Source organism: Muntiacus reevesi, chromosome 1 (assembly GCF_963930625.1).
Source record: "Muntiacus reevesi chromosome 1, mMunRee1.1, whole genome shotgun sequence".
Taxonomy (NCBI): Eukaryota; Metazoa; Chordata; class Mammalia; order Artiodactyla; family Cervidae; genus Muntiacus; species Muntiacus reevesi.
Genome location: NC_089249.1, coordinates 21730925 through 21757758, shown reverse-complemented (window position 1 = coordinate 21757758; position 26834 = coordinate 21730925). Strand labels below are relative to the sequence as shown.

Genomic DNA, 26834 nt, shown 5'->3' with positions numbered 1-26834 from the left:
CCCCGTGCGGGCGGGAGAAGGTGTGTGGCGGCGCGCAGGAGGGTGTGAGCGTGCGTGTCCCGCCGGCGCCGCCCCGCCCCGAGGCCGGGCAGGTGTGGGCGGACCGCCCGGACCCTGCCGAGCCAGGGCCGGGAGAGCCGGCGGGAAACAGGAAGCGGGGGGAGGTGCGCAGCGGCCGGACGGCAGGGAGCCGGGCTTGCGGGCGGACGTGCGGGTGGCTGGCGGTCCGGACGCTTGGCCAGGACCGGGGCGGCGATGTGGGGAGGTCCGGGCAGCCCGGGCGGTGGCGGGGCCGGGGGCGGGGCCGGGGGCGCCGCCGACCCCGCCCCCCTGCGCCGGCGGAGCCGCCGCCCGAGCGCCGACCCGGGAGTGCGAGGCGGCTCCGGCGTGCGGGGTGAGTCCCGGGGGCTCGGGGGCCGGGCATCCTCGGGGAGGACCGGGCGCGGGAAGCCAGGGGAAAGCCGAGGGGATAGGAGGGGTCCTACGGACGACGCCCGGAGCTGGGATCGGTCGGCGCACCCCGCCCCCGGCGCCCGCGCTGACCCTCGCGCGCCTCTGGCTCGCAGACCCCGAGGACGCGGCCATGCCGGGCGGAGCCGAGGCTGGGGAGGCCGAGGAGGAGGCTGGGGCCGGCTCCGGGTCCGAGGCGGAGGAGGACGCGCTGTGGGAGCGGATCGAGGGCGTCCGGCACCGGCTGACCCGCACCCTCAACCCGGCCAAGCTCACGCCGTATCTGCGCCAATGCCGGGTCATCGACGAACAGGACGAGGAGGAGGTGCTGAGCACCTACCGCTTCCCGTGCCGTGTCAACCGCACCGGTGAGCCGTGGGGGGCGCGGGGTAGGGCCTGAGCGGGCGGGGCCGGCCTTCCCTGGGGCCTTCTTGGGGCCGACCGGCCAAGGGCTCTGATCCCCCGGACCTCGGTCTCCACGTCGGTAGGGTGGGATGGTTGGTGTGTCCGCCATCCTGCCTCCTTCAGCGTGTCCGCGTGTCCACACCGCGCCTGGATTTCTCTCCCGCCTCCTCGGTCCACCTTAGAGTAAGGGGTTGGCTGTAGTTGCGGTTCAGGCCGGGCTTGGGACCTCCCGGTCACAGCTGGTGGACTTGGCCTCGTTCCTGTGTCCTTTGCTTTCATAGGTTCTCCCTGTCCCCTGCCATCTGTGTATCACATACTTCTCGGAGAGTTATTTTTCTTTATTTTCCCATCCCAGTTTTTTGAGGGTGCCTTCTCCCGTAGGTTGTGCCTGAGCGGAGCTGGTGAAGTGATGAGGGTCTGATGGTGGAATTTCAGGCACTGGTCAACGAGATAGCTATTTTGGTTTGCCTTGATGATGGAGGGGGCTTTTTTGTGCCGTTGTAAAGGCAGGCTGCATTTGCTGCCCTGTATCCTTGTGGAGGGCAGGCAGGGGCTTGGGGAGCTGTTGAAACACAGTTGCCACTGGTGGTGGTAGGGGAGCGGGTCCTGATTCTCCTGGCAGGAGCAGACAGGCTATCTCCTCTGATGTGTTGAGTTAGGCCCCTGTGTGTGTCACTGGTTCAGAGATCTGGGGAATGTGGGCCCTGGAGTAGTCGGGGTAGGGGGGCGGGGAGCAGACAGGAGAAAGCAGCTAGGCACTGGGGGCAGCCCTTACCTTGACCCTTGGACACCTACCCCCCTTTCTGCAGGGCGCCTGATGGACATCTTGCGCTGCCGGGGGAAGAGGGGCTATGAGGCCTTCCTGGAAGCCCTGGAGTTCTACTACCCCGAGCACTTCACACTGCTCACTGGCCGAGAGCCTGCCCAGCGCTGCTCCATGATCCTCGGTGAGTGGGTCTGCAGTGGGTGCCAGCGCAGGTTCCTTACCTCCTCCCTGTGAGGGGGGCACTCCTATTGTGGCCATTGAACAGGCAGGGAAACTGAGGCACAGAGACAGCTGAAGCTGTCTGCTCAAGGCCTCCCCAGAAGGCTGAACGTGGAGCTGGGTTTGTAATGCAGTTAGAGTCTAAATTCAGAGCCCACACCCTTAACGTGGCTCTTTCCCCCTGAAATTGTTCTCAGACCTGTATGTGGCCGACGTGTACAAGTTTGCAGTTTCTTCTGTAAAAAACTCAAACATGCCATGAGACGAGAATAAACAGCAAAGATCTTTACTTCTTCCTTCAACTCTGCTCTGCTGGTAACAACTTGGCAATTATACACACACACACACACACACACACACACACACACAGAGGATCATCTTACATGTCTTGTTCTGTATTTCATTTTTCCTTGGAACAACTGATTTTTGTGATTCACGCCCCCACCACCACCAGTGTGATTCTGTTATGCTTGTTTTTAATTACTGCATCGCATTTGTTAGTGATGTGCCATAGTCATTTAACACAGCCTCTATTGATGTGTTATTTGCAAATATTACAGTGCTGGGAACATCCGCATCTTTGTGCACATGTGTGTCTCAGGAGTTCTGAGAAGTCATATTTCTTAGAGGATGTGTAGCTTCCCTGGTGACTCAGTCTGTAAAGAATCTGCCTGCAGTGCAGGAGACCTGTGTTCAGTCCGTGTGTTGGGAAGATCCCCTGGAGATGGGAATGGCAACCCACCTTCAGTATTCTTGCCTGGAGAATCCCATGGACAGAGGAACCTGGTGGGCTACAGTTCATGGGCTCGCCAAGAGTCGGACATGACTGAGTGACTAACACACGCACAACATGGGTCCCTCCAGCAGTGTAAGAGCACCCTTTTTTGTTGTCCCCTTATTCATCTTAGGGGTCATTTAAAAATGTTTTTTTTGTGTGGTTAGATAAGTGAAAAATAATATGTTGTTTTAAGTTTGCACTTTGTTGAGAGATGTACTCAGCTTACTCAACAGCTTAGTTAGCCCGGGGCAAATGGCTTGACATTTCTGTGCCTGGGTTTTTCTGTCTTTAAAATGGGTGCAATAAATAGTACCTACCTTGAGTGTTGTGAAGATTACATAAATTAATATATGTATGTAGACCAAAGAATAAAGTCAAATGTTAGTGGTACTATTATTATTGTTATTATTATTGCTAATGAGTTGGAGGGGGCTCCCAGGTGGCACAGTGGTAAGGAATCCACCTGCCAATGGAGGAGATGCAAGAGACACAGGTTCGATCCGTGGGTTGGGAAGATCCCCTGGAGTAGGGAGTGACAACCCACTCTAGTATTCTTGCCTGGAAAATTCCATGGACAGAGGAACCTGGTGGACTGCAGTCCATGGGTCACAAAGAGTGGGACACAACTGAGTGACTAAGCACAGCTCAGCACATACATAGGAAAATACGTTCCTCATTGCATATCTGCATGCATACATGCTCAGCTGTGTCCAGCTCTTTGTGACCCCATGGACTGTAGCCCGCCAGGCTCCTCTGTCCATGGGATTCTCCAGGCAAGAATACTAGAGTGGATTGCCATTCCCTTCTCCAGGGGATCTTCCCAACCCAGGGATCAAACCCAGGTCTCCCGCATTGCAGGTGAATTCTTTACTGTCTGAGCCACTAGGGAAGCCCATGAATACTGCAATGGGTAGCCTATCCTTTTTCCAGGGGATCTTCCCAACCCAGGAATTGAATCAGGGTCTCCTGCATTGAGGTGTATTCTTTACCAGCTGACCTATCAGGGAAGCCCTTTCCTATGTTTACCAGTCATTTTTTGTTTGGTAATTTGCAATTTGATAGTTTCTGGCCATATTTTTATTTTGTTGTTTGCTTACTGATTTGTAGGAGCTCTTTATATAATGTGGCTCTGTGTCATTTTTTGTATTTTCTTCCATTCTGTCATTTTTTGTATTTTCTTCCACTCTGTTACTTGTCTTTTAACTTTGCTTCTGACATCTGTCATCATTCAGAAATCTCTTACAGTTTTTTGATTTTTGCCTGGTTTAGGAAGCCTTTCCCTGTCCCCACATTGTAAAAATGTGTTCCAATATTTCCTTCTAGTGTTTTTCCGGTTTGGGTTTTTCTGTGTGGTCTGCCATCTTGCTGGATTTTAATTCCCTGACTTGACTTTTCTCTGCCCTGTCCTTGGCAGATGAGGAGGGGCCTGAGGGCCTGACCCAGTTCCTGATGACAGAGGTGCGGCGGCTGCGGGAGGCTCGAAAGAGTCAGCTGCAGCGGGAGCAGCAGCTGCAGGCCCGGGGCCGGGTGCTGGAGGAGGAGCGGGCCGGGCTAGAGCAGCGGCTTCGGGAGCAACAGCAGGCTCAGGAGCGCTGCCAGCGGCTGCGGGAGGACTGGGAGGCGGGGAGCCTGGAGCTTCTGCGGCTTAAGGATGAGAACTACATGATCGCCATGCGCCTGGCACAGCTCAGTGAGGAGAAGAACTCAGCCGTGCTGCGCAGCCGGGACTTGCAGCTGGCGGTAGGCCCTGGGGAGGTTGGGGTGGGGTGTGCCATGGGGAGGGGGCAGCTTTGCAAAAAAATGATGGTAATATGGTAGCCAGCTGGTGTCCCGGAGCCACCATCTGTTGGCTACTGGACCATGGGCAAGTCCCTTCTCCACCCTGTGCCTCAGTTTTCTCATCTGTAACGTGCGGATATTGATAGTGCTTATTTCATTGAGTTATGATTGTAGTTTTCAACTGGGGGTGATTTTGCTCCCCCTCCCCCTAGCAACTTTTGGCCATGTCTGGGAACACTTTTGATCATCACAACCAGGAGTGTGTTACTGGCATCTAGTGATTAGAGGCCGGGGTTCCTGCTAAACATCCTTGGAGCCCAGGACAGCTCCACAACCAAGAACTGTCCAGTCCTAAAGGTCCGCAAGTGCTGAGGCAGAGAGACCTTGAGGTAGAAGGATTCCTCGGATTTAAGACACAGAATTTAAGACATGTACGGTGCCTGGTGCAGGGTTATTGCTCATAACCTGGATTATGGTTAGCCATTGTTATTGATATTATTAAGTATGACTCTGTGCTGTGTAGGTTACACGTATCACATCATGTAATCTCACAAAGACACCATGCTCCACGTTCTCATTTTGGAGTACAGACACGGGTGTAGATTGTAAAGAGACCTCCTCGAGGTCACAGAGCGGCAAGTGGCGCAGCCTGGATGTGAACCAGGTCTGTCTGGTGCCCTGCTGGCCTCTGCCTCATGATGCTGTTCCTCTCGCGCCCGTCCAGATGAAATCTCACCCAGTTCTCTCTATAAGCGAACGAGGCCATGCCTCTTAGAGGCTGAGAAACTAAGCCTGTCTTTCTTGGTGTCTTATTGGGTCTTCACATGGGGATAAAGCTGGGATTATACTGCTGCAGAGAGTTGTCTCAAGGATTTGACAGTGCCTGCGGCCAAGGCAGGAGATGCAGGGTTTGATCCCTGGGTGGGGAAGATCCCCTGAAGCAGGAAATGACAACCCACTCCAGTCTTCTTGCCTGGAGAACCCCATGGACAGAGGAGCCTGGTGGGCTGTGAGTGAAGTGACTGAGCACACACGTGGCACACAGTAGGCTCTTCTTGGCGGTACTGCACAGGGTTCCACTGGGGGATTTTGATGGTGGGATCTGAAGCCCCCTGACCCCATGAGCCACAACTGTGGCTGGGGCACCCCAGGGGGTGAGAGGTGGCCGTGGACCATGGGTCGCATGTCCACAATGAGCCTGTAAGCGTGAGAGCACTGGTGTGCTGGAGCCTGCAACTGGGTGCCGTTGGGGGTGGGGTTGGACATCGGGGGAAAGGAGTCCCGACTGGGGGTTGTTGAGGCCATAGGTTCATGGGCCCAGGCTGCCAGGCCCTCTTGAGCTTCAGGTTCCTCATCCTTGAAGCGGGAGGTCACGATGCAGTGACATCATAGCAATATAGCACCTCCTGTGTAGTAGGCATGGTCCTCCGGGCTTGATGTCCATCAACTCCTGTAATTTCCTGGGAACTCCACTGGAATGGAGGTCAGGCAGAGCCCCTGTTATTACCCCCACTTATGAATGAAGAAACTGAGGCACAGACAGGTTGGTTGGAGTACTTTCCCAGGGTTCCAAGATGGAGAATTTCTGACTCTGGGCACTGCTGGGAGTGGGGTGAGTTGGGGGAGGAGCCTGGTGGGGAGAGCCTGCTCAGAGCGGATAGTGTGATGGCCACTGGTCCCTGGGTGTTGGGAGGGGCTGTGGCCAGCACAGGTGGTCTCACCTTTGGGTTGGATGTGATTGTGAGTTGGGTCTGCTGAAGTGGAGGATATGTGCCTGTGACTGGGTGGGGGGTGCCCTGTGTGTGCGTGCGTGCGCCTGTCTGGAGTCTCCTGGGGTTGGGTAGACGGATGAAGAAGAGGTGTTGGAGATTCCCTGTGTGTCAGCATTTCAGCTCTAGGTGCACATAGTGTGTGCTTAGTCACTCACTTGTGTCCAGCTCTTTTTTGACCCCATGGACTGTAGCCTGCCAGGCTCCTCTGTCCATGGAATTTTCCAGGCAAGAATACTGGAGTGGGTTGCCATTTCTCTTCTTAAGGGGACCTTCCTGACCCGGAGATCAAACCCATGTCTTCTGTATCTCCTGCACTGCAGGCGGATTCTTTACCACTGAGCCACTGAGGAAGGTCCAGGATGGCCCTAGGGGTAAAGAAATCTGCCAATGGGCAGAGAAGAGCTGCTTTTTCCCGGGTTAGCTGGTGGAGGTTAAGGGATGAAATTCAGTTAATAGATAAGCTTTTCTTTAAATGTAGCTACTGTACACTTGCCTTAATTTACTGGAGCTTTTCCGCAACCAATTAACAAAGGCTTTGCAGGTGGAGATGAACAGAGCAGCTGATCATGCTTTTTCCTGGCAGCTTGGCTTCCCTCCCTCCCCGGACAGGTGTGTGGTGACTGTGATTTAATACTGTATTTTATAAGGTGCAAATTTAATGAGCTGTTATTTCTAAGCAACATAAACCTTAAAGGAATGAACGCTATAATTTTGTGCTAAGTGAGTTTGTACAGCAGGATTAAATGCATCCGTTATTTCCTGGTGTTTGGCGGAGACTCCCAGGTGCCCTGTCCCCTGAGCTCATCCGGGAAGCCTGCCGGCCTTGGGTCAGGCAGGAGGCCGGGGTGTGTGGCTGTGGTTTGCTGGAGAGGGTGTGACCACATTTGCCCTTGTAACTAGCTGTCTTTCTCCAGCGGCTCACAAAGCGGGTTTTGTGAGGGGAAAGGAATGTGAGAGTCATGAATTTCTTTCTGAGTCCTCTGCGGAGGAGGAGTGGGCTGTTAATTCGTGGAACTGCCTGACCCAGTCTCCAGACCCTTGTGTGTGTGGGGTGGTGGTGTGGGGAATGTCATGCCAGGCTCTGGAGTCTGGGAGGCTGGGAGTCCTTTCCAAGCAGGGCCAGGGTGCTCCTAGGGCACCACACATCAGCATGCCTGAGTGTGGCCCCAGAGGTCACTGTGTCTTTTTCCAACAATGACTTCATTTTGTGGCCTGCCACCTGCTGCTCATGTCGCTGTCTCGCCACCTCAGACCCCACATGAATTTGGAAAATCGCTTGGGCTGAGTACACTCATAATCCAGCCAGCTGGTCGTACATCTCTGCCATGGCCACTACTCAGCCGCCCACACAGCCCCCTTGGTCAGTTTCTGGCTGCCCACACTGAACTGGTGACTGGAGGGGGGCGGTCCTAGGATTTTATTCAAAGCTGTAAAAATAGCCACTGTTACACCCCCAGCAGTTTTGTAGTTGAAAGGCCTCTGTCCACCTGCTGTCTTGTTTGATGCCTGCAATGACTTTGGGAGGCAGGTGGTGGAGCAGGAGCAGGGGGGTTGCACAGGCCCATTTTACTGATGGGGAAACTGAGGCCCAGAGGAGGTGCTTGCTCAGGATGCTTGCTCAAATGACTTGCTCAGGATGATGGAGGGTAAAATGGTACAATTGAAACCTGGACCCCAGATTTGGAATTTGTGTTGAGAGTGAACCAATAGCAGAACCATCCCTCATGGAGGCTCTGGTAAGAATTATCTCTAAGGGAGGATCAGACTCATGGCTGTTCTGTGCATGTATGTTGAGCGGGGAGGCTTTCTGAGGGGGATCATCCTGGCTCTTGGGCTGGGTGAGACCCTCAAAACTATCCTCCTCCTTATTCCCCTGGGCGATGAGGAGACTGAGGCACAGAGAGGGGCCATGACTTGCCCAAGGCCATACGGAGTTAGAGGCCAAGCTGGGCCTAGCCCCTGGGTCCTCCTGTTATTGGAGCCCTCCTTCCCGTCCATTATGCTGGTGCTGGGCTTAGTTGCCTGTGCTCAATGTCAGAACTGCGGGATAGACAAGTGTGTTGTGATCTGGCCCATCCACCGACAAGTCCTTGAGTCAGATTCCCCTGGGAGGGTGGCTTGGCCTTGTCATATTGGTCCAGCCTGTCGCTTCTTTGTAGACATGTCCAGGGAGGATGCCTGCTTGGGCCCCTCTGGGAATTGGGGAGGCACCCCGGACTGCAGGAGCGGGACCTCTGTCTCCCCTCTGGACTGGCCAGTGCTCCCTCCCTGAGCTGACCCGTGTCCTGGGCCCCAGGTGGATCAGCTCAAGCTCAAGGTGAGCCGGCTGGAGGAAGAGTGCACGCAGCTGCGAAGGGCCAGGGGGCCACTCCCTGGGGCCGAGGAGAAAGAGAAAGAGAAAGAGCCCGACAGTGCGGACCTGGTCTTGGAGCTCCGCGCTGAGAACCAGCGGCTGGTGGCCTCACTGCAGGAGCTGCAGGAAGGCCTGCAGCAGGTATGGGGGGAGGCCCAGGGGGAGGCCAGACCCTCCTGCTCATTTGTCCCCCTGAGGCCTGGAAAATGAGGATTCTAGATCCAGGGATCTGAGATCTGGCTGGCTTCTTGAGCTCTGAGTGGAGGCCCTCAGCTCACCCTGGGTGTTGAGTCTGGGGTCTGGGGCTGGGGGAGGGGGGACTCAGGAAGCCTCTGAACTCCTTGAAACAGTGCATCTGATTTTGTGTGTGAGCGTTTTTCTGGGGAGTGGGCCCCCAGTTTTCCTTGGATTTGTAAAGGAGTCTGATCATGGAAAGGTTGAGACCTCTGAGGTCTGGGTGGCCCCAGGGCTTGCTCAGTGTCCTGTGGCAGGTAAGGGACACCATGGGCCTGCCACCTGGCCATTACTCCTCACAGGAAGTGGGGGAGGAAGCTAGGATTCTGGTGTATTTTATAGGGTTGGGGGTGCCTGGCTAGGGTGTGGGTCTGGGGACTGGATCTTCAGCTCATGGTCTGCCTGCCTGGGCCAGGCTCAGACCCTATGAAAACCCCTTGTCAGGCCAGAGGAGGGGGGTAGAAATAGGCCTTGGAAATATTACCCATCTTCTATCCTGGCTAGCGGGTGGGGGCCAGAGCAAGAGAGAATAGGCCTGGTTCTTGTTGAGGAATAAGATCCTGGTCCAACTTGTCCGAGCACGCCCTCATCCACTTACCTCATTTGTACAGCAGATGCTCCCTGGAGGGTGGGCAGAACTGCTGGGGCCACACCCACTCAGCCGAAGGGGAAGCCAGGGTTCAGAGAGGCCAAGGCTCTTGGCCAAGGGGGCAGAGCTAGTGAGCTGGGGCTGAGAGCCATGTGTCCCCCCTCACCCCACACTCAGGAGGCAAGCCGGCCAGGGGCCCCAGGCTCCGAGCGCATCCTCCTGGACATCCTGGAACATGACTGGCGTGAGGCGCAGGACAGCCGGCAGGAGCTGTGCCAGAAACTGCATGATGTGCAGGGGGAGCTGCAGTGGGCCGAGGAGCTGCGGGATAAGGTGATGTCCGCGTTCCCCATGTACCCCCTGCCTTGCCCCCACTTGCCTTTTTGCTCACAGCCTGGGGAAGCTCCTGGGGAGGTGGGAAATGGACATCACCCGTTTACTTCAGCCAACTTTCCCTGAGCATCTGCTGTGTGCCAGGTCCCATGCCAAGAGCTGTGCATTCATTTGTTCTCAAATATGTGTTGAGGTCCATCCGTGAATATAACAGAGGTCCCTTCTCCTGGGGAGGACAGATTCTAGCAGGGGAGACAAACAGGACACCTTATGCATAGTCCACAGTTCCTCACTGCATGTCACGGAGGGTGATAAATGCTATGGAGGAAGCAGAGTGGGTTAAGCGGGCAGACTGCAGTTGAAATGAGGAGGCCCAGGTAGGTTGGGATGGGTTGTTGTCCCCATTTTACAGATCAGGCAGCTGAGGCCCAGTGAGGGGATGTCAGTAAGCAGCCCAGGCCACCCAACTGGGGAGGTGGGCGCTCATTACTGGGGTTCAGGCCTTTCCCTGGACCTGCTAGCCTCCTGTCCATGGTCCCCGGCCCTGGAGTCTGACTGGGGTGTGTCCCATCCCGCTCCACCCTGCCGCACCCACAGTACCTGCAGGAGATGGAGGACCTGCGGCTGAAGCATCGTACGCTACAGAAGGACTGTGACCTGTACAAGCACCGCATGGCCACTGTCCTGGCCCAGCTGGAGGAGATCGAGAAGGAGCGGGACCAGGTGAGCCCCGCCTGCAGGGGAAGATGGGGAGAGGCAGGTGGGACTGGAATCGCAGACAAACAGTATACTCGTCAGTTTAGGATGGGGCAAGTAGGCCAGGAGAAACAGACAGGGGACCTGAGCACTGAGGTATGCCAGCCCTGCCCTCTCAACACACCTGCCTCACTGGGCTCCTGGGACAGGTATGAAAGCTGGCGTGGGCGGCCTTTGTATCTGAATCCCTGTTCTGCTCACATCAAGGGCGAGGCTTTCAAATATTTGTTGGTGAAGAGATTCTCAAAAGTTCTGGCTCCCAAGTCCTAGGTACCATTCCTTCACCTCCTGAGGGGTGGGCTGAGGCCCCCAGCCCTCCTGTCTGAGCTCCCCATGCAGCGGGGAGGGCAGCAGGTTTTATCCTTGGGCCACGTTTGAATCCCTGGAATCCCTGGAGCAGTTGACGTCTACACGTGAGCGTGGGCCTTGGGGCCGGGTGAAAATGCAGATTTGGGATTTCGACCCCAGACATATTGGTTCAGGTGGTCTGGGGTGGGCCCAGGAATCTGCACTTTACCTGGTTGCTCCTAGCCCCTGACACTCTCACCCCTGCTCCCTCTGAGACAATGGTGGCAGGTCCCCATGGCCATGGATCCAGCTCTTGGGCACCCTGGTCTACATTGTATGGAAAAATTCTTTGGGTGCACTGGGCTGGGTTTTGAACCCTGGAGGCCGGGAATAAAGTCCCCCACACACAGTGTGTCCCAGAGAAGAGTTTTGAGTTGTTTCCGGGAAATGGTACAAGCCTGGACTCTGAAGCTATGTCCCTGCTGGCTTGGTGTCCCTGTCTGTAAAATGAGAATAAAGAGACTTTCTAACTCTAGGAGTTAGTGTGTAGATTAAATGAGCCAATATTTAGCACAGGGTACAAGCATGCAGGAAGTCCTTAATAAACATTAGCTGCCGGTCCTGTTGCTATCCATCCCTCCACCCCCTGGCCTGATCTGAAAGGTCAGAGGCCAGGACAGCTGAGCCAGCATGTCACCTCCAGCTCCTGGCCCCAGTCCCCTCCCTGCTCACTCTTGCCAGGCCATCCAGAGCCGAGACCGTATTCAGCTGCAGTACTCGCAGAGCCTCATTGAGAAGGACCAGTACCGGAAGCAGGTCCGAGGCCTGGAGGTGGAGCGGGATGAGCTGCTGACAGCGCTCACCAGCCTGGAGGGTGCCAAGGCCCTGCTGGAGGTGCAGCTACAGCGGGTCCAGGGGGGGCCCCATCTCAAGGTGAGCAGGGTCAGGAGTCCAAGCTGGAACTCTCGGCCAGAGGGAGACCTGGTGAGAGACCTCAGCTGGGGGTGGGGACGTGGGGGGCTCATCGGGAGTCCTCACCTGGGCCTGGGAAGATGCAGGCTCTGGGAGGAAACGTGGGTCCTGGTTGGAGTCATCATTCAAGAACATGCCAGTCTTGGAGGGGGCTGTTGGCCAGGGTGGACAAAATGCAGCTCAGATGGGTGGGGGTTGGTGTATCAGGGAACAGGACAGGCGTGTAGGGGCCTTTGGGTTTCTGAGGTTATACCTGGGGCGCGAAAAACAGTTTGAAGCTTGTCTTATCATACACTTGGAGAACCCCAACTGCCTGAGGGCTGGCGAGCATCTTAGAATGCAAAATGTGTGCCCTCGAAGTTCCTCAGAAACCGACTAGTACAGTTGCCTCATTGCACAGAGCCCAGAGAGGGTCATAAGCTTGCCCAGGATCACATAGCCATCCAGCAGTGGGGCCGAGCCCCCAGATCCCTTATAAATCAGACACTGGCTCTCAGATCTCTGCCAAGGGAGGAAAAGAAAGGCTTTTCCTATTTTGTATGCGTGGTTAGTTGCTCAGTCATATCTGACTCTTAGCGACCCTTTGGATGTAGCCCACCAGGCCCCTCTCTTCATGGGATTTTTCAAGCAAGAATGCTGGAGTTGGTTGCCATTTTCCTCCTCCAGGGGATCTTCCTGACCCAGCGATTGAACCCACATCTCCTGTGTCTCCTGCGTTGCAGGCGAATTCTTTACCCACTGAGCCATCGGGGAAGCCCCTTTCCTATTTTGGGTTTGCTTAAAGACAATCAGTCTGCCAGGAGTGTAGTACCTGAAGAAACAGGACAAAAGAAGCATAAATCTGTGGTTTTTGACTTTTAAATATCCTCAGTGGCTTACTTTGCCCTAGAAGTCCTACAGGGTGGGACCTGCCCACCTCGAGCCTGGTTCTCAGTCTCAACTTTTTTTTTTTTATTAAACTTTTTGTTTTGTATTGGCATGTAGTCAATTAATAATATTGTGGTAGTTTCAGGTGGACAGCAAAGGGTCTCAGCTATACATACACGTTTATCTGTTCTCCCCCATACTTCCCTCCCATCCAAGATGCTACAGAACATTGAGCAGAGTTCCATATACCATATAGGAGGACCTTGTTGGTTATCCATTTAAATATAGCAGTGTGTACGTTGTTGATCCCACACTATCCCTTGCCCCCAGTCTCAGCTTTTTAATTCCTAGAATGTGTCAGTCCTGCCTCAGGGCCTTTGCTCTTAGGGTTCCATCTGCCTCGCCCATCCTCCCCAACTTTAACACCTACATATCCTTGAGTTCTCAGTTCCAGCCACACTTTCCCCGGAAAACACTCTGATGGCCCCCTGGCCGGGTGGGGCCTTTGAGTGCCTTCCCCACCCGAGGTACCTTCCTTCCCAGCTCTTTTGACAGCTGAGCCTTAATTCCTTCATGTGTCTGCTTGTTTGCAGTTTTTCTCTTCCACTAGGCTGTGAGCTCCATGAGGGCAGGAATCCAGCTCCCTCCTTCCCCACCTCATCCCTGTTTCCAGCGTTGAGAAAATGGCGGTGGCTGGCCCTGGCCCAGCGCTGCTGACCGCTCCCTCTCCCCTTCCTCTCCAGGCCTGCGCCTCTTCCCATTCCCTGTGCTCCAACCTCAGCAGCACCTGGAGCCTCAGCGAGTTCCCGTCCCCTCTGGGAGCCCCAGAAGCAGCGGGGGAGGCGGCTGTCGTGGGAGGGCCCGAGCCCCACACCTCGGTAAGACGCCTGCCCTAGCGCAGATGTGGGGGGTACGCAAGGCCATCATATTATTACTGACACACAGGGGGCTCTCCAGTTTGCTGACCATTCCATTTCCCATGAGAGCAAATCGAGGCCCAGGAAAGCCAAGTGCCTTGTTGAAACTCCCAAAGAAGCTGGCTCGGTGCTGGGCCTGGGCTCGGGTGCCAGGAGACCTGGGGAGCCATTCACATACAGAAACTTCGCAGAGCCCGCCCCTCCACTCTGGGCTCTAGTTCCCATCTGTGAAATGAGCACAAACTTGGCACGATGAGTTGTGGGCGGGTGCCGTGGGGGTGACCAGGCCCTGCTGTGACTTTGCAGGAGGAGGCCACGGACAATGAGAAGGAGATCAATCGCCTCTCCATCCTGCCCTTCCCGCCCAGCGCTGGCTCCATCCTCCGCCGGCAGCGAGAGGAGGACCCCGCGCCCCCTAAGAGGTAAAGAGAGAGGCCAGGGTGGGGGATGCTACTGTTGCCTCCTAGACTCCCTGATGCCAGGGTCAGGTCCAGGCTGTCACCTCCCTTTGCTGCCCTTAAATAACTGGAGCTATGGAAACCCAGGTTCCAAAAGTCGTATGTGTAACCAAGGGGTTAAGACAAGGTCAAAGGGCAGAGTGGGCTCAGTCCCTGCTGAGCACCCTGACATGAGAGTCACTGGAGGTTAAGCCTCAAAGAGCCTTAATCCAGGGGGAAGCCTGGGTGTTCAGGACTAGGAGACACGGAGGAGGTTCTCAGGGGTCAAGGATCTCAGGCAAGAACGGCTGCAGGTTCAGGCAGCAGCAGAAAATGGGGCCAGATAAACTGAGCCATATGATTGGTGCCAGGACCGAGGGCGGGAGATCTCCTGTCTCCTGGCATGTGTCCCCCGTCATCGGCTTGATGTAATGAGTGAACCTGCTATGATGAGTGTGCAATGGGAAAGTCATGTTCTAGTGTGGGAGGCCGACCCTGGAGCTACAAATGACAGTAGAAAGTAGGGTTGGGATGAGGCATGAGAGGCAGGGTAGGCTTCCTGGAGGGAGTGGCATTACAGACCAGAAGGGTGGCCTTCTAGGTGGAGGGACATGGGCACAGTTGCACGGTCAGAATATTAGCTTCTTGCCCTGTGACTTTAGGAGTCTAGCCTGCCTGTGCTTGGGGGTTGCCAGACATTGGGCAGCACGGGGACAGGAGCAGGGGGTGGGGCTGAGTGCCCACTGCACTCAGTGCTGGCCCCTCCCGCCCTCTCTCTGCCCAGGTCCTTCAGCAGCATGTCAGACATCACAGGTAAAGGCCCCGGGACTCTGGGGAGGGCTCGTCTGGGGACCCACCTGAGGCCTGTGCTCCCTATGCTGCCCTTGGCCTGCGTCCCCTCCCTGAGGCTCTGCTGTCCCCTGGCCAGGCAGGGAGGCTCTGCTCAGGAGGGCCCGGGGGAGCTGATTCCCGCCTCTAACCCGGAGCCCATCGTGGTCCTCTCTCCTGGTCCCAGCTGCGCTCTATGGAGCTACTCAGTTCCAGCCCACCCTCCACCTTCTTCCAGGAAACTGAAGGGTCACCCTGGTCGACCCAGGCCCAGCCCTGAGCCCTGTGAGTGCAGTGTGTTCCCAGGGCCTCCAACCTGCCAAGGCTTCTGGGCCCTGAGCCATCCCTGGGCTCGAGGGGCTCAACCCCTTCTCATGGACCCAGCCCTCCCTCATGGCTCTGCTGGCGCCCCTGAACCTCACCCCTCCTCCCCAGGGAGTGTGACGCTCAAACCCTGGTCCCCGGGCCTCTCCTCGTCCTCGTCCTCCGACAGCGTGTGGCCTTTGGGAAAGCCAGACGGCCTTCTGGCCAGAGGCTGCGGCCTGGATCCCTTCAGCAGGTACCACAGTCGCCTGGGGCGGGGTGGAGCTGGGGGGCTGGTCCAGATCCCCGGAGAAGGGTGAGCTGGGGTGAGGTGGGAGGGAGCAGCCACGAAGCCCTTGCCTCATGCCGCTGTCAGACTGTTGGGTTGTTGCGCAGAGGCAGACGTTGAATTCATATGCTGTCACCATTGTCTGGGAGGCTTGGGCTGGTTATTTCACCTCTCTGAACCTCAGTTTCCTCATCAGGGAATAGGGCACAGCAATGTCTTCTGCAGGTGGTGTTTGAAGGCTTAGGAGTTGTGGCAGCCAAGCACCCCGCTCTGCCAGGCGTGCGGTGGGTGCTCGGTAGGTGGCAGCTGTTACTTGTACTGCTTGCCTGTCCCTGCTCAGATCTCCCAGCAGGACTGAGCCTCCTAGCAGACTTTGTGCTGAGCGTAGGGTGGGGTGGTGGTAGTTTGTCATTTGTAGCTCCCTGCAGCTGAGCTGGCCCGCCTATGACTGGAGACACGAACCTCGGTGGCTCCCAGCATGCTGCAGGCCATGTGCTCTGTCCATTTTGGTGGACACATGGCTTTCCTGGCCAGTGATGTCAGAAGGACAGGCGATGGAAGAGGCTGATCTGAGAATGTGGCCTTTGAACGCAGCCAGGAGAGAGCAGGTCAGGAGGACAGCTGGGTGATATGGAAGAGGAGAGAACAGAGGCTGTCCAGGGACAGGCCTGGCGTTTGGTGGTGACTGGAGCGTGAGGGCAGGAGAGGGGGAGAGGTGAAAGTCGAGGCTAGGGCAGGCTTTGTGAGTCAGGCTGGGGAAGTGTGGTGCTGTGTGCCCTGGGAAACCTGGGTGGTGGGGGAGGAGGGGATGGTGCTTAGCTATTACTAAATGCAAGGCCAGCTCCAGGCTGCTTTACAGCATTCCCTCTGTCCTGGGAGGCAGTCTCTATTATGATCACCCCTTTTTATAGAGGAGGAAACCGAGGCTCAGAGAGGTTAAGCGACTTGCCCGAGATCACACAGCTGGGACGTGCCAGGGCCAAGGTCCAGGGTGGCCTGACCAGATTTGGGTTTTGGGGAGGGCAGAGGAAGCACTGAATATCAGAGCTGGAATGTGGGGATGCTGGTTACAGAGGACAGGTCACACAAGAAATCAGGGCAGAGCAGCACCGGGAGACTCCTGCCTCCTGGAAGCAGCTTGGCCAGGCCCCTGCCCCCACTCTCAGGCAAGGGGCCCAGTGTGACATTGTTTCTAACTGTGCAGGACGTGCTTCTGGGGGAAGGGGCGGAGGCGCCTCCCTTCCTGCCTGCCTGGCCCTTCCTCTCTTCCTCTGCTCAGGCCTGCAGCAGGGGTCCTGGCTGCTGTCCAAGGGCCCCCGGGATGCCGCAGAGGGAGCTGGAGGTTCTGGCCCATGTAATCATGGGACCACCTCTGGTGCCCACACAGTTCCTGGGGAGGAGGGAGATGGGGGAGGAACACAGATTAAGGGGTTGGGGCAGGGTTGGTGGACTAAGAGAGAAGGGGGTGGGCCGATGGGAGTTCAGGGATGTGAGAGCCCTAATGGCCTGGGGAGTGCTGTTTGCACAAGTCCTGGGCTGGAAGCAGGGTTACAGGTCAGAGCACAGGCGGGATCCAAACAGACTTGTGAGCCAGCTGAAATCCTGGCTCTGTCACTTGCTACTGTGGGGCCTTGAGCAACTCATTTAATTTCTCAGTACTTCAGTTTTCTGCTCTGTAAAATGGGCTCACAGTAGTACCTGTCCCTTAGGGTCATTGTGGAGGTTCTAATATTCTGACTAGAGTGCTAAATGCAGTGCCTGGCTCGTAGTGAGTGGGAAGTTAGCTCTTAGCTATTATTGGTGCTGTTGTGGCTTAATCCTCAGAGTAGCCCTGCAAGCCCCATATACAGATGAGAATGAGGCTCATAGTCAGGAATGTGTCCCACGGCCACTTGGTGGGAGAGCTGGGGATTCCAGAGTCCCTTCCTCTCATCACAGCTACTTGAGTGTTTTTTGTTTTAAACTTTTGTTTTTGACTGTGCTGGGTATTTATTGCCGCACACAGGCTTTCTCTAGTTGCAGCAAGAGGGGGCTGCCCTCCAGTTTTGGTGTGCAGGCTTCTCATTGTGGTGGCCCCCCTTGTGGAGCTCAGGCTTAGCTGCCTCATGGCATGTGGCTTCTTCCCAGAACAGGGATCAAATCCGTGTCCCCCGCCTTATCAGGCCGATTCTTAACCACTATCCTCCCAGGAAGTCCCCACTGAAGCTGCTTTAGCCTCCACCTGTGTTGAGTGCTCCCGTGTGTTGGGCGTTGCAGCTCTTTGCTCTCCCCTGCCCCTCTTGGCTCCCAGAGTCTTGGGCCAGGGCAGAGGATGGTCAGGCAGGTGGAAAAGAGTGAAAGTGAGATGCTGGGTGGGAAGGACACTGGGAGAGTATTGGGGTGCTGTCTCCTGGGCAGGGCCATACCTGCCCGCTCTTGTCACAAAGACAGGATCTCTGGCATGGGCCGACCTCACACAGGGAAGGTTTGGGTAGGTCACTGTCTAACTCCACCACCCACCAGCTGTGTAACCCTTGGCAATTGTAACTTCCCCTGGCTTCCGTTTGCTTCTTCTCTTATGTTGGGGGAATAACAGATGGCTTCCGTAGGGTGGTTGGGAGGATTCAGTGAGGTAATCTGTGTGACATGCTTACATCTCAGCTTCATAGGTCCCTGACCTTTGAACCTAGGGATCTTCCCACAGTGCCCCAGGGCGTAGGGCAGCACTTATCCAGGCCACCTGACTCATGATGCTCAGGTTTGGCAGAGTGAAGGACTTGGCCCAGTCCCTGATGTTCCCCTGTGACCTGACTCCTGACCTGACACTGGGGGATAGGATTGGGAGCCCTCTCCCGGTGGATGGGGACCCCCATCCTTCCCACAGGCAGGACTGGGATCAATCAGATCTTGTTGCCAGAAACCTAGGAGTTTCTGAGAGGTTGGAGCAGGCAACCCCTGCCCTCCACCATGTTCCTTTTTCTTCCGCACACACTTGTCTGCTGAGGTCTGAGCCTGAGAGACCTGGCCTGGATCTTGCCCCTGTGAGCTCCCAGGTAGTAGCCTGGGGCTCTCGAGGCTCAGAGAAGTCACTTGATCCCTCAGGAAGGTGGGTGAGGGCATCCTCAAGGAGAAGATGCCCAGGCTGGGTCTCTGAACCTGAAAAGGTGGAATGACTGAGGAATGGCCCTGATGCTGGAGTTGCAGGGAGGGGGCATGGCATGCAGGCAAGGGTAGGGAGTGAGCAGATGGACTGGGAGGGCCTGAATGCAGTCTCATCGCTGGGCCCTCAACTAGGGAAGACACCAGTGGTCAGCTGTCTGTGGGTTTGAAATTAGGTAGGGGGAAGCTGGACCACAGAGAGGTGACTTGTCCTGAGTCACACCTGGTGATAGTGAATGTCTAGTTTTTATCAGGCACTGTTCCAGCAACATCCAGTGTTTAAACTTACTGAGTTGTACAATGAGGTAGATAGACACAGATGGGACTGCTGAGAACCAGAGGCGTGCAGCCAGGCCTCCTGGCCCCAGAGTTCCTGCTGGTGCCCTCCACACCACTTTTCTCAAACTCTTCTGATAGTATCCCGCCGCAGGAGAAACCCAGTACAAGTGCTTGGAACAAAAGGGTCACGGGAAGATAGTTGGATTTACTTGAAGGGAGTCAGGCTTATATTTTCTGTTCCATTCCATTCAAAAACAGTGCTGGTCATGACCCAGTGAATTTCATAACCCATTTAGTTGGAAGGCCCTGGAGCCCTCTGGTTTCCACCTCTACCTGCATTATCTCTATATTTGTCTAAGCCTCACACCCACGGTGGGAAACGAGTGTCATCATTGTCCTTGCTTTATGGATGTGGGGATAGAATCAAGTGGCCAGCTGGCTTTCAAAGGCTAGAGCACAGTTAGTACTGGGGTTGGAGCTGATAGCTGTGGCTTCAGCCATCCAGCCGTTGGGCAGCATAGCCAGGCCCAGCCTCAGGCCTCCCATCTCTGTCCAGGCCTTTCTGTCCCTAATCGATGTAGCCAGGACAGTCCCGGGGCTGAAGGAGCCTGTAAAGGCAGCCCAGATGTCCCCAGCACCCATGTCTATCCCCAGCCCCTGGGTCCTGGTCCTCTGTTTTCACTGAGGGGGCAGGAGCCAGGCTGGACTCCTGAGGGCCAGGGTCTTCCCCTGCATGGGTACTGATTGGGTTAAGGTCTTTGCAGCCTTGCCCACCCTGAGCAGGCAGCAGGGGGCAGTGTGGCTGTGTGACTGAAGCTGCCAGTGTAGATGGGGAGGTGAGTGAATGCCCAGGCTTTTCCTGGGCTTCCTTTCCATTTGGGGCACACCTACAGAGCCTGACCTCTCCCCTTCCCCAGAACCATGGAGGAGGGGTCATGGGGAGACTTATGGTCATTTCTCTCTGAGTCTGGCCAAAGGGCTTCACCACTTCTCACCCAGGGATAGGCAGAATCCTCCTATGAGAGGGATTTGGTGGCTCTTTGTCCTGACTGTCAGTGGTACCCACTGACCACCAGAGGAAGGTCAGATACCTTCATTCCTTACCCTCCATGGGCTGGCTCCAGCTTGCCTTTCCTAGGAGCTGTTTCCCAGGATGTTAAATTAGTTAATTAGGGCAAGGAGTTTAGCATGGTGTCTAGCACATGGGAAGCACCCAGTAAGTGTTTGATGCTACTGTTATTATTGTTGTTATTAAATTCTTCTGCACTGTATCCTATTCTCCACACTTCTGCCTGTACCAGCTCTTCGGTCTGGAACCACAGAGTTCTGTCTGTTCCAGAAGTACTTCTATTCTTCACCCTCATGTAGCCTAGCTGCTGCTTCCTCTGGGAAACCCCTCCCCTTTATGCTCCTACTGCCAGCAGTAACCATCCCTGATCTGTTATGATTTAAGGGTGACCTCCTGCCCTAGACTATGAGCATAACAAGCTTTTATTAGTCATCTGCCAGATGTGCCAGACACTTGTGATTGGTGGTCAGGATCCAGAGCCAAACATGATAGAGGGCTGATTCTCAAGGCATTTTATTGAGGGAGGAAACCAAGGGGAAAATAGAAAAACGGGGTGCTCCAGCAAGAACCTCCACCTCACTGTGTACAGGGGTTTGGGAAGGAGAGGTTGCTTTTGATCTGAGCTATGAAGGATAAGCAGAATTTGCCAGGCAAAAAAAGAAGGGAAAGAGCATTCCAGCAGGTGCAGTGGCCTGGGGTGGCAGTCTTGGCATCTTTGGGGCATCACTATAGTTCTCCAAGAATATTGAACTGAATCAACATACTGACTAAACGCTAATTCCATCTCCTTTTTCTCTGCTCAGGTCTCTGGCCATCCGAGTGTCTGGGTGGAGTCCCCCGGGGGGACCTGAGTCCCAGGACAAGGGCCCAGATAGCCTGTCGTTCCTTGGGGACAGCTGGTCTGGCGCTGTTGTGCGGAGAGTGCTCTCTGGGCCAGGGTCGGCCAGGGTAGAACCCAGAGAGGTGAGGCCCTGCCCCTCTGAGCTGGGGGCGGAATCGGTACATTAGCTGGGGCTGGGCACCCTCTGATTGGTGGATCTAGATCATTGGGCGGAGTTTCTGGTCGAAGCAGAGGTGGGCTCATCAACTAGCGGCTGGTTGCCCCACCTCAGCCAGCATTAAGTGAAATCTGATTGGGCAGGGGCTGGAAGGTGGGGCAGACTGATATCACTGGACAGATCCCCACCGTTACACGTGGAAAAGACCAGACTGAGCCACGCTGGGTGGGGAGGCCAGTTGCAGGGAGCAGGGTCTGACTGGGCACGCACCCTGTGAGGTGGGAGCATCAAAATTCTGAGACATGGTCACCCCCACACGCGGTGTTCTTCAGCCCCAGGGCTGCCCTGGGAAGCTAGCTCGGTTCCCTCCCTGTTTGGGTTTTCTCCCAGCCAAGGACAGAGGCTGCTGGTTTGGAGGGGGCAGGCCTGGAAGGCGAGGCCCAGCAGAGAACCTTGCCCCGGAAACAGACGTCCACACTCCCACTGATGGACTTCAAGGGTAAACCTGGCCTGGGGCGGGCAGGGACTGAGGACGCAGGAGTCCTGGAAGGTCAGAACTGAGGGCCCACGAGAAGGCTCCTTCAGTCCATAGTGTGGGTGGGACAGCCACGACCTGGGAGGGGGATGCCTCACGTCCTGACTCCTGTCAGCGCTCTTCCCTCCTACACCGCTGGCCGCTTGCTAGTTGTCTCTTCTTATGCCCTTCCTCTGTCTTGTCCTCAGTAAGCAACTTACAGTGAAAGGAGCAGTGGATAGGAGTCCAGGAACCTGGGTTTGGGTCCTGGTTCTGTCCCCAGAGGGCTTGGTGGCTTTGGGTCCATCCCCTCCCTCCCTGGGCCTTGGACTCTCATTTTAAGAAGGGGAAGGTGTGACCTTTCTGAGATTAATGCTTGACTTTCTCCTTCCCTTGTCCTCGCTGCTGCCCCCTGCTTCGTCCACACTCAGCCTGCCAGTCCTTCCACGATGCCCTGGACGCCTGGGTGAAGGAGCCGGGAGCTGAGCCCTTCTACATTCGAGCCAACCTCACCCTGCCTGAGCGGGCTGACCCCCATGCCCTGTGTGTGAAAGCTCAGGAGATCCTGCGGCTGGTGGACCCGGCATACAAGCGGCGGCAGGAGTGGTTCTGCACGCGGGTCGACCCCCTCACCCTGCGAGACCTGGACCGGGGCACCGTGCCCAATTATCAGAGGTGACACAGCCCGCAGCCCTGGGAGCCAGGCCTGGGATGGGGGACTCTCTCTCTCTTCTTGCAGTACCTCGCCATCCTCTGGGACAAGATTGGGGGAGGGGGCTGGAGGAGAGAAGGTGAGGAACTCCCCATCTCCCTACAAACTCATGACATGACCTCCCTTCTTCCACCACCCCCTCCCGCCAGAGCCCAGCAGCTCCTGGAAGTTCAGGAGAAGTGCCTGCCATCCAGCCGACACCGGGGCCCCCGCAGTAATGTAAGCTGGGCTGCGGAGGACAGGGTGAGGGCTTGGGGAGGGGGTGCCAAGTGGGGGGGCCAAAAGGGAGAGAACAGGCTCCATTCTCTGGAAACTGGGGGAGGAGACCCCACCCACTTGATTGCTCATCTTCTTGGTGAGCATTTTGGTTGCGTCTTCACCCAGACTTGGTTGATCCTGTCCCCAGTGTGTCTGTCAAAGAGAATAGCTACAGGGCTCCAGTCTGGGTGGTTGAGAGGGGGACGTGAGGCAGTGTGCCCGGTGCTCAGGAGCATGGTGGCATGTGGTGAGCACTTAACAGAACGGTAGTCACACTCCCTTCTCTGATCCGTGGACCACGCGCCTGGGCAGAGCAAGGCTCAGAGAGGTTAAGTATTTCAAGAGACCATGGTACTGGAGAGAAGGTGGAGAACCTGGCTTTGGAGCCAGGCCTCCGGAGTTTGCATCCCAGCTCCGTTCCGTCTTTGCTGTGTGACCTTGGACGACCACTTGACCCTCTCTTGAGGCTCTGTTTCCTCATCTGTAAAATGGGGAACCCAGCCTGCCTCCTGGGTTCATGCATGTGGGATCTAGTTAGCGTTCGTCACATTGTCACATTATTTGACGCCTGTCAACTATTGATATCCATGGGGTCGCAAAGAGTCGGACATGACTGAGCAACTGAACAGCAGCCACTATTGTTAGAATTAGTGCTGTCGATTTTGGTTTTTCTATACTTTTCCTACACTGCTGATTAATTGGAAGAGACCCCAGAGTTTGTCTCTTGCATCTTATTAGGTCCTTCTGGGCCTCCATTTCTGATCTGTAATGTGGGGGCAGACCTAAGGCTCCTCTAGCTCTAACTAGCTCTAGCAGTCTTGCTTCCCTGGGTTCCTATTGATGGTCACCTTCCTCTGTCTCGGGGGCTGTGCTGGGCCAGGTGGGGGCCGGGGACAGCCAGATAGAGAGGGGGTTCCTGTGCTGACCCATGAGACTGGACAGCAGGGCCCTTTCTCCCTGAGGATGGGATGGAGCTGAGCTCTCAGGTGCCCCTCTTTTCCTACTCCCTCACCAGCTAAAGAAGCGCGCCCTGGACCAGCTGCGACTGGTGAAGCCCAAGCATGTGGGGAGTCCTCCTGGGGACTCCCCAGAGCAGCTGCTGCTGGAGCCCTGCTCAGGTGTGTGCCCAGGTGCGAAGGTGCAGCCACTGCCTACGGGCTCCAGGAATGTGCCCATCTGGGTGTCCTTTGGCCTTGGTGTTCCCTTTGGCCTTGAAGGGCTTGTGGGAGGGTTCCAGTTGGGGGCAGGGTGCAGGCCAGGGACCTGATGGGAGATGGGCCACCAGGATGGAGGGAGCTGGTCTGTGTCCAGGTGTGACAGGGGTCTGTGTGAGGCACGGACAAGCATGGGCCTATTCTTGTCTGGCAAAGCATGCACAGCTGTGCCTTTTGCCTGTGTATGGTGGCAGGTGCCATGATGACCCCAGAGGGAGTTCCTGGAGGAAGGAGGATGAGGGGTTAGGGGAGCCCAGAGGAACAAATAGCAATTCTGAGCATAAGGCTGGTTAGGAGAGGCTTCCTGGAAGGGAGATTGTTTGAACTGGGGCCTTCAAGGATGAAGAGACGTTCGTTGCAGAAGGCAAAGACTCAGAGGCATGGCTATGTGTCTTACGCTTGGAGGACACTGAATACAGCAAATGCAAATCTCTTGTCACACATTGTGGCAGAGGGGACGGGGGAGGGGAGAGAGGGGAGGGGCGAGGTAGGAGGGGTCCCTGCCCACCTGGGAGCTTGGGAAGGCCTGACCTGGGCTCTGACAGGAGAGTTAACTGGGCCACCAGGGCATGCAGAGGTCCCGCGATTAGAGCTGCTGATCTGTGAGGTCGGAATAGAGCCTGTAGTGAGGGGATCTGTGGCTTGCTGCCTCCCCAGCTCCGGCAGGGCTGGGTCACCCACGTGGAGGATGTGACCTTCTTCCTGAGAGTTGTGGGAAGTCACTGGTGCATTGAACACAGGGGAGTTACAGGATCTGACTTCAGCGTTGAAGCCTGCCTCAGCTGCCGAGAGGAGAATGGCCTGTAGGGGGCACGGATGAGGCCCGGGATGGGGAGGAGGACAGTCCCAGTGAAGTCCCGCAGCGGGTGTTAGGAAGGGAAAGAAGATAGGGGCCTTGAGAGGAGGCACTGGGGTTCTGAGTATTGAGGGCCATCCCAGCAGCAAAGAGCTGGGGCCCTGCCTGCACCCTCATCTCGTCTACATCCTGTCCCCTCCCGCGCCCAGAGCCAGAGCAGAGCCTCAAACCCTACAGCCTGGTGCGGCCCCTGCTGGTGTCTGCCCTGCGGCCCGTGGTGCTCTTGCCTGAGTGCCTGGCGCCCCGGCTCATCCGCAACCTCCTAGACCTGCCCAGCTCCCGGCTGGACTTCCAAGTGTGCCCAGCGGGTGAGCCTGAACACTTGAAGATGGGAGGGCGGGGTGGCACCCTGGGGCAATCAGGCCCACTGGCCCTTCATTTATGCCTTCCTGTGCTTTGCAGAAAGCCTCTCTGGAGAGGAACAGTGCACATTGTCAGCACCTGGAGCCCCCAAGGCCCGGCCTGCCGCCCCCGGTCTGGGCAGCAGGATCCGTGCCATCCAGGAGTCTGTCGGGAAGGTAGGTGCTTGGGGTGGGGCATGGGGGGTGGTGCCTTCTGGGCCCAGGAGCAGAGGGTGACCCTGGGCAAGCCCCTTCCCTTCCATGGGTGTCTTCTCACCTGTGAAATGGGTGACCTGGGGCACTCTGCCTCAAGTGGCTCACCCTGGAGAGTTTGGCTGATACATCTGATCTGTTCATCCTTGGCTCAGACTTGCCGCTCCCCTGGGAGCCACCTGGGGCTGCCATGGGTGGGGTCAGAGCCCTCTGCAGATCAGGGTCTAGGGAAAGTGACTTATTTCCCTGGGTCTTGGGCTTTCCCTTCCAGTTCTTTCCTTATTGCCAAGGTGGATGGGGAAGCTGGACCCTGTAGGGGGCTGTGTTATGGGGACCTAGTCCGGGGGCAGGGAGGCTAGGGTCTCTGGCCTGGGAGTAAAATGTAGCCTTGACCACCCCTACCCTGAGAAGAAGCACTGCCTGTTGGAGCTGGGTGCTCGGGGTGTGCGGGAGCTGGTCCAGAACGAGATCTACCCCATCGTCATCCACGTGGAGGTGACCGAGAAGAATGTCCGGGAAGTCAGGTGAGTTGGGCCGGGAGGAGGGGTAAAGACCTTGCGCTTCCTCCTGTTTGGGTGCCTTGCTCTCTCTCTCTCCATCTCTTCGTTTGCCTTCTGTCTGTCTCTCTGACTCCCTCTGTCCATCCTCCCTCTCTGACTCTCCATGTCTTAGCCCATTCCTTTCTCTCTGTCTCACTGTCCGTCTTCATCCCCCGCTCTGACCACTGCCTACCGTGCTCTCTCGGCAGGGGTCTGCTGGGCCGGCCGGGCTGGCGGGACTCCGAGCTGCTGCGGCAGTGCCGGGGCTCAGAGCATGTGCTCTGGGGGCTGCCCTGCTCCTGGGTGCAGGTGCCCGCCCACGAGTGGGGCCACTCGGAGGAGCTGGCCAAGGTGGTGCGGGGCCGCATTCTGCAGGAGCAGGCCCGCCTTGTGTGGGTAGAGCGCGGCAGCACCAGAGGCGGCAGCAGCAGCAGCAGCAGCGAGGCCTGAGGGCCCCCCTGGAATGCCTGTGCCTTCCTCACGCACTCCAGAAGCCACCACCGGGGACTCTGGTGTCTGCAGTGGACCCGGGTCCTCCCCATCCTGAGCCTTCCTCAACCCTGGGACTCTTGACGTGGGGCCTCGGCTCTGGACTCTGGGCTCTGGGCTCTGGGCTCTCTCACCCAGGGGAGCCCCTGACCAGAGCTCCCTCCCACCCCTGGACTTGCTGCTCTGGGCCTTCCCCTGGCCCTGTGTCTCCATGGACCCTTCTCGTGGGTCTCACACACACATCTGTGTCCTGTCCCTCATTGCTCTCCTCAGAGCATCTGCGTTCTCAGTCCTGTGCGTTGGTTTGCACACCCAAGATCCCACAGGGTGGGCTCGAGTCTGCCCCTCCCCTCGGCTCACGAGGTCTCCTGCCTCTTATTTCTTTTTTTTTGGCCTCACTGTGTGCGGCATGCAGGATCTTAGTTCCCTGACCAGGGACTGAACCTGTGCCCTGTGCAGTGGAAGCACAGAGTCTTCATCGCTGGACCACTGGGGAAGTCCTCCACAGCCTCTTCTGTTCACGGGCGCCCCCGAGCCTGTCGTGTGTGACAGCCACCCGTCCAGCTGACATTTCTTGTGTTTACCTCCACGGGGGCATTGTGGCTTCCCCAGTCTACCGTCACATGTGTGTCCGTGGTTCTCCCCTGTGTAAATGTCATGTCCCCACCCCCGTTACTTAGGCACTAACCCGCATGTGTTCCTGGTGAGCACACCCCAGGACCATGTTCTCACGGCACCTGCGCCCCTCCCTGCCCTGCCTCTTGGAGGGATGGGTGGGGAGCGGGCCAGCCACTCCGTTACCAGAATGTACAGCTTGTGGATTTTTAATGGGCTTTTTTTCCCTTAGAATCTGCACATTAGGGAACATTAAACAGTTTG

General features: G+C 56.6%; 1 protein-coding gene across 6 annotated transcripts; it reads left to right on the top strand.

Annotated features, from left to right (window-relative positions):
• CARD10 (caspase recruitment domain family member 10) lies at nucleotides 1–26834 on the top strand. 6 transcript variants are annotated; one of them, XM_065939292.1, is made up of 21 exons: nucleotides 1–20; nucleotides 567–818; nucleotides 1665–1802; nucleotides 4033–4358; nucleotides 8466–8663; nucleotides 9523–9678; nucleotides 10276–10401; nucleotides 11464–11655; nucleotides 13305–13439; nucleotides 13785–13900; nucleotides 14700–14728; nucleotides 15179–15302; nucleotides 20625–20784; nucleotides 21210–21318; nucleotides 21765–22008; nucleotides 22195–22264; nucleotides 23319–23433; nucleotides 24523–24681; nucleotides 24776–24891; nucleotides 25336–25451; nucleotides 25676–26834. In XM_065939292.1, the coding sequence occupies exons 2-21, from the start codon at nucleotides 584–586 to the stop codon at nucleotides 25914–25916; spliced, it is 3105 nt and encodes a 1034-aa protein (XP_065795364.1). In that variant the 5' UTR covers nucleotides 1–20; nucleotides 567–583; the 3' UTR covers nucleotides 25917–26834. The 6 variants fall into 6 exon arrangements, with proteins under 6 accessions (XP_065795364.1, XP_065795397.1, XP_065795389.1 ...); XM_065939325.1 differs by having other exon boundaries at nucleotides 3–20; nucleotides 23319–23421; nucleotides 25339–25451; XM_065939317.1 differs by lacking the exon at nucleotides 1–20 and adding an exon at nucleotides 288–394 and having other exon boundaries at nucleotides 23319–23421; nucleotides 25339–25451.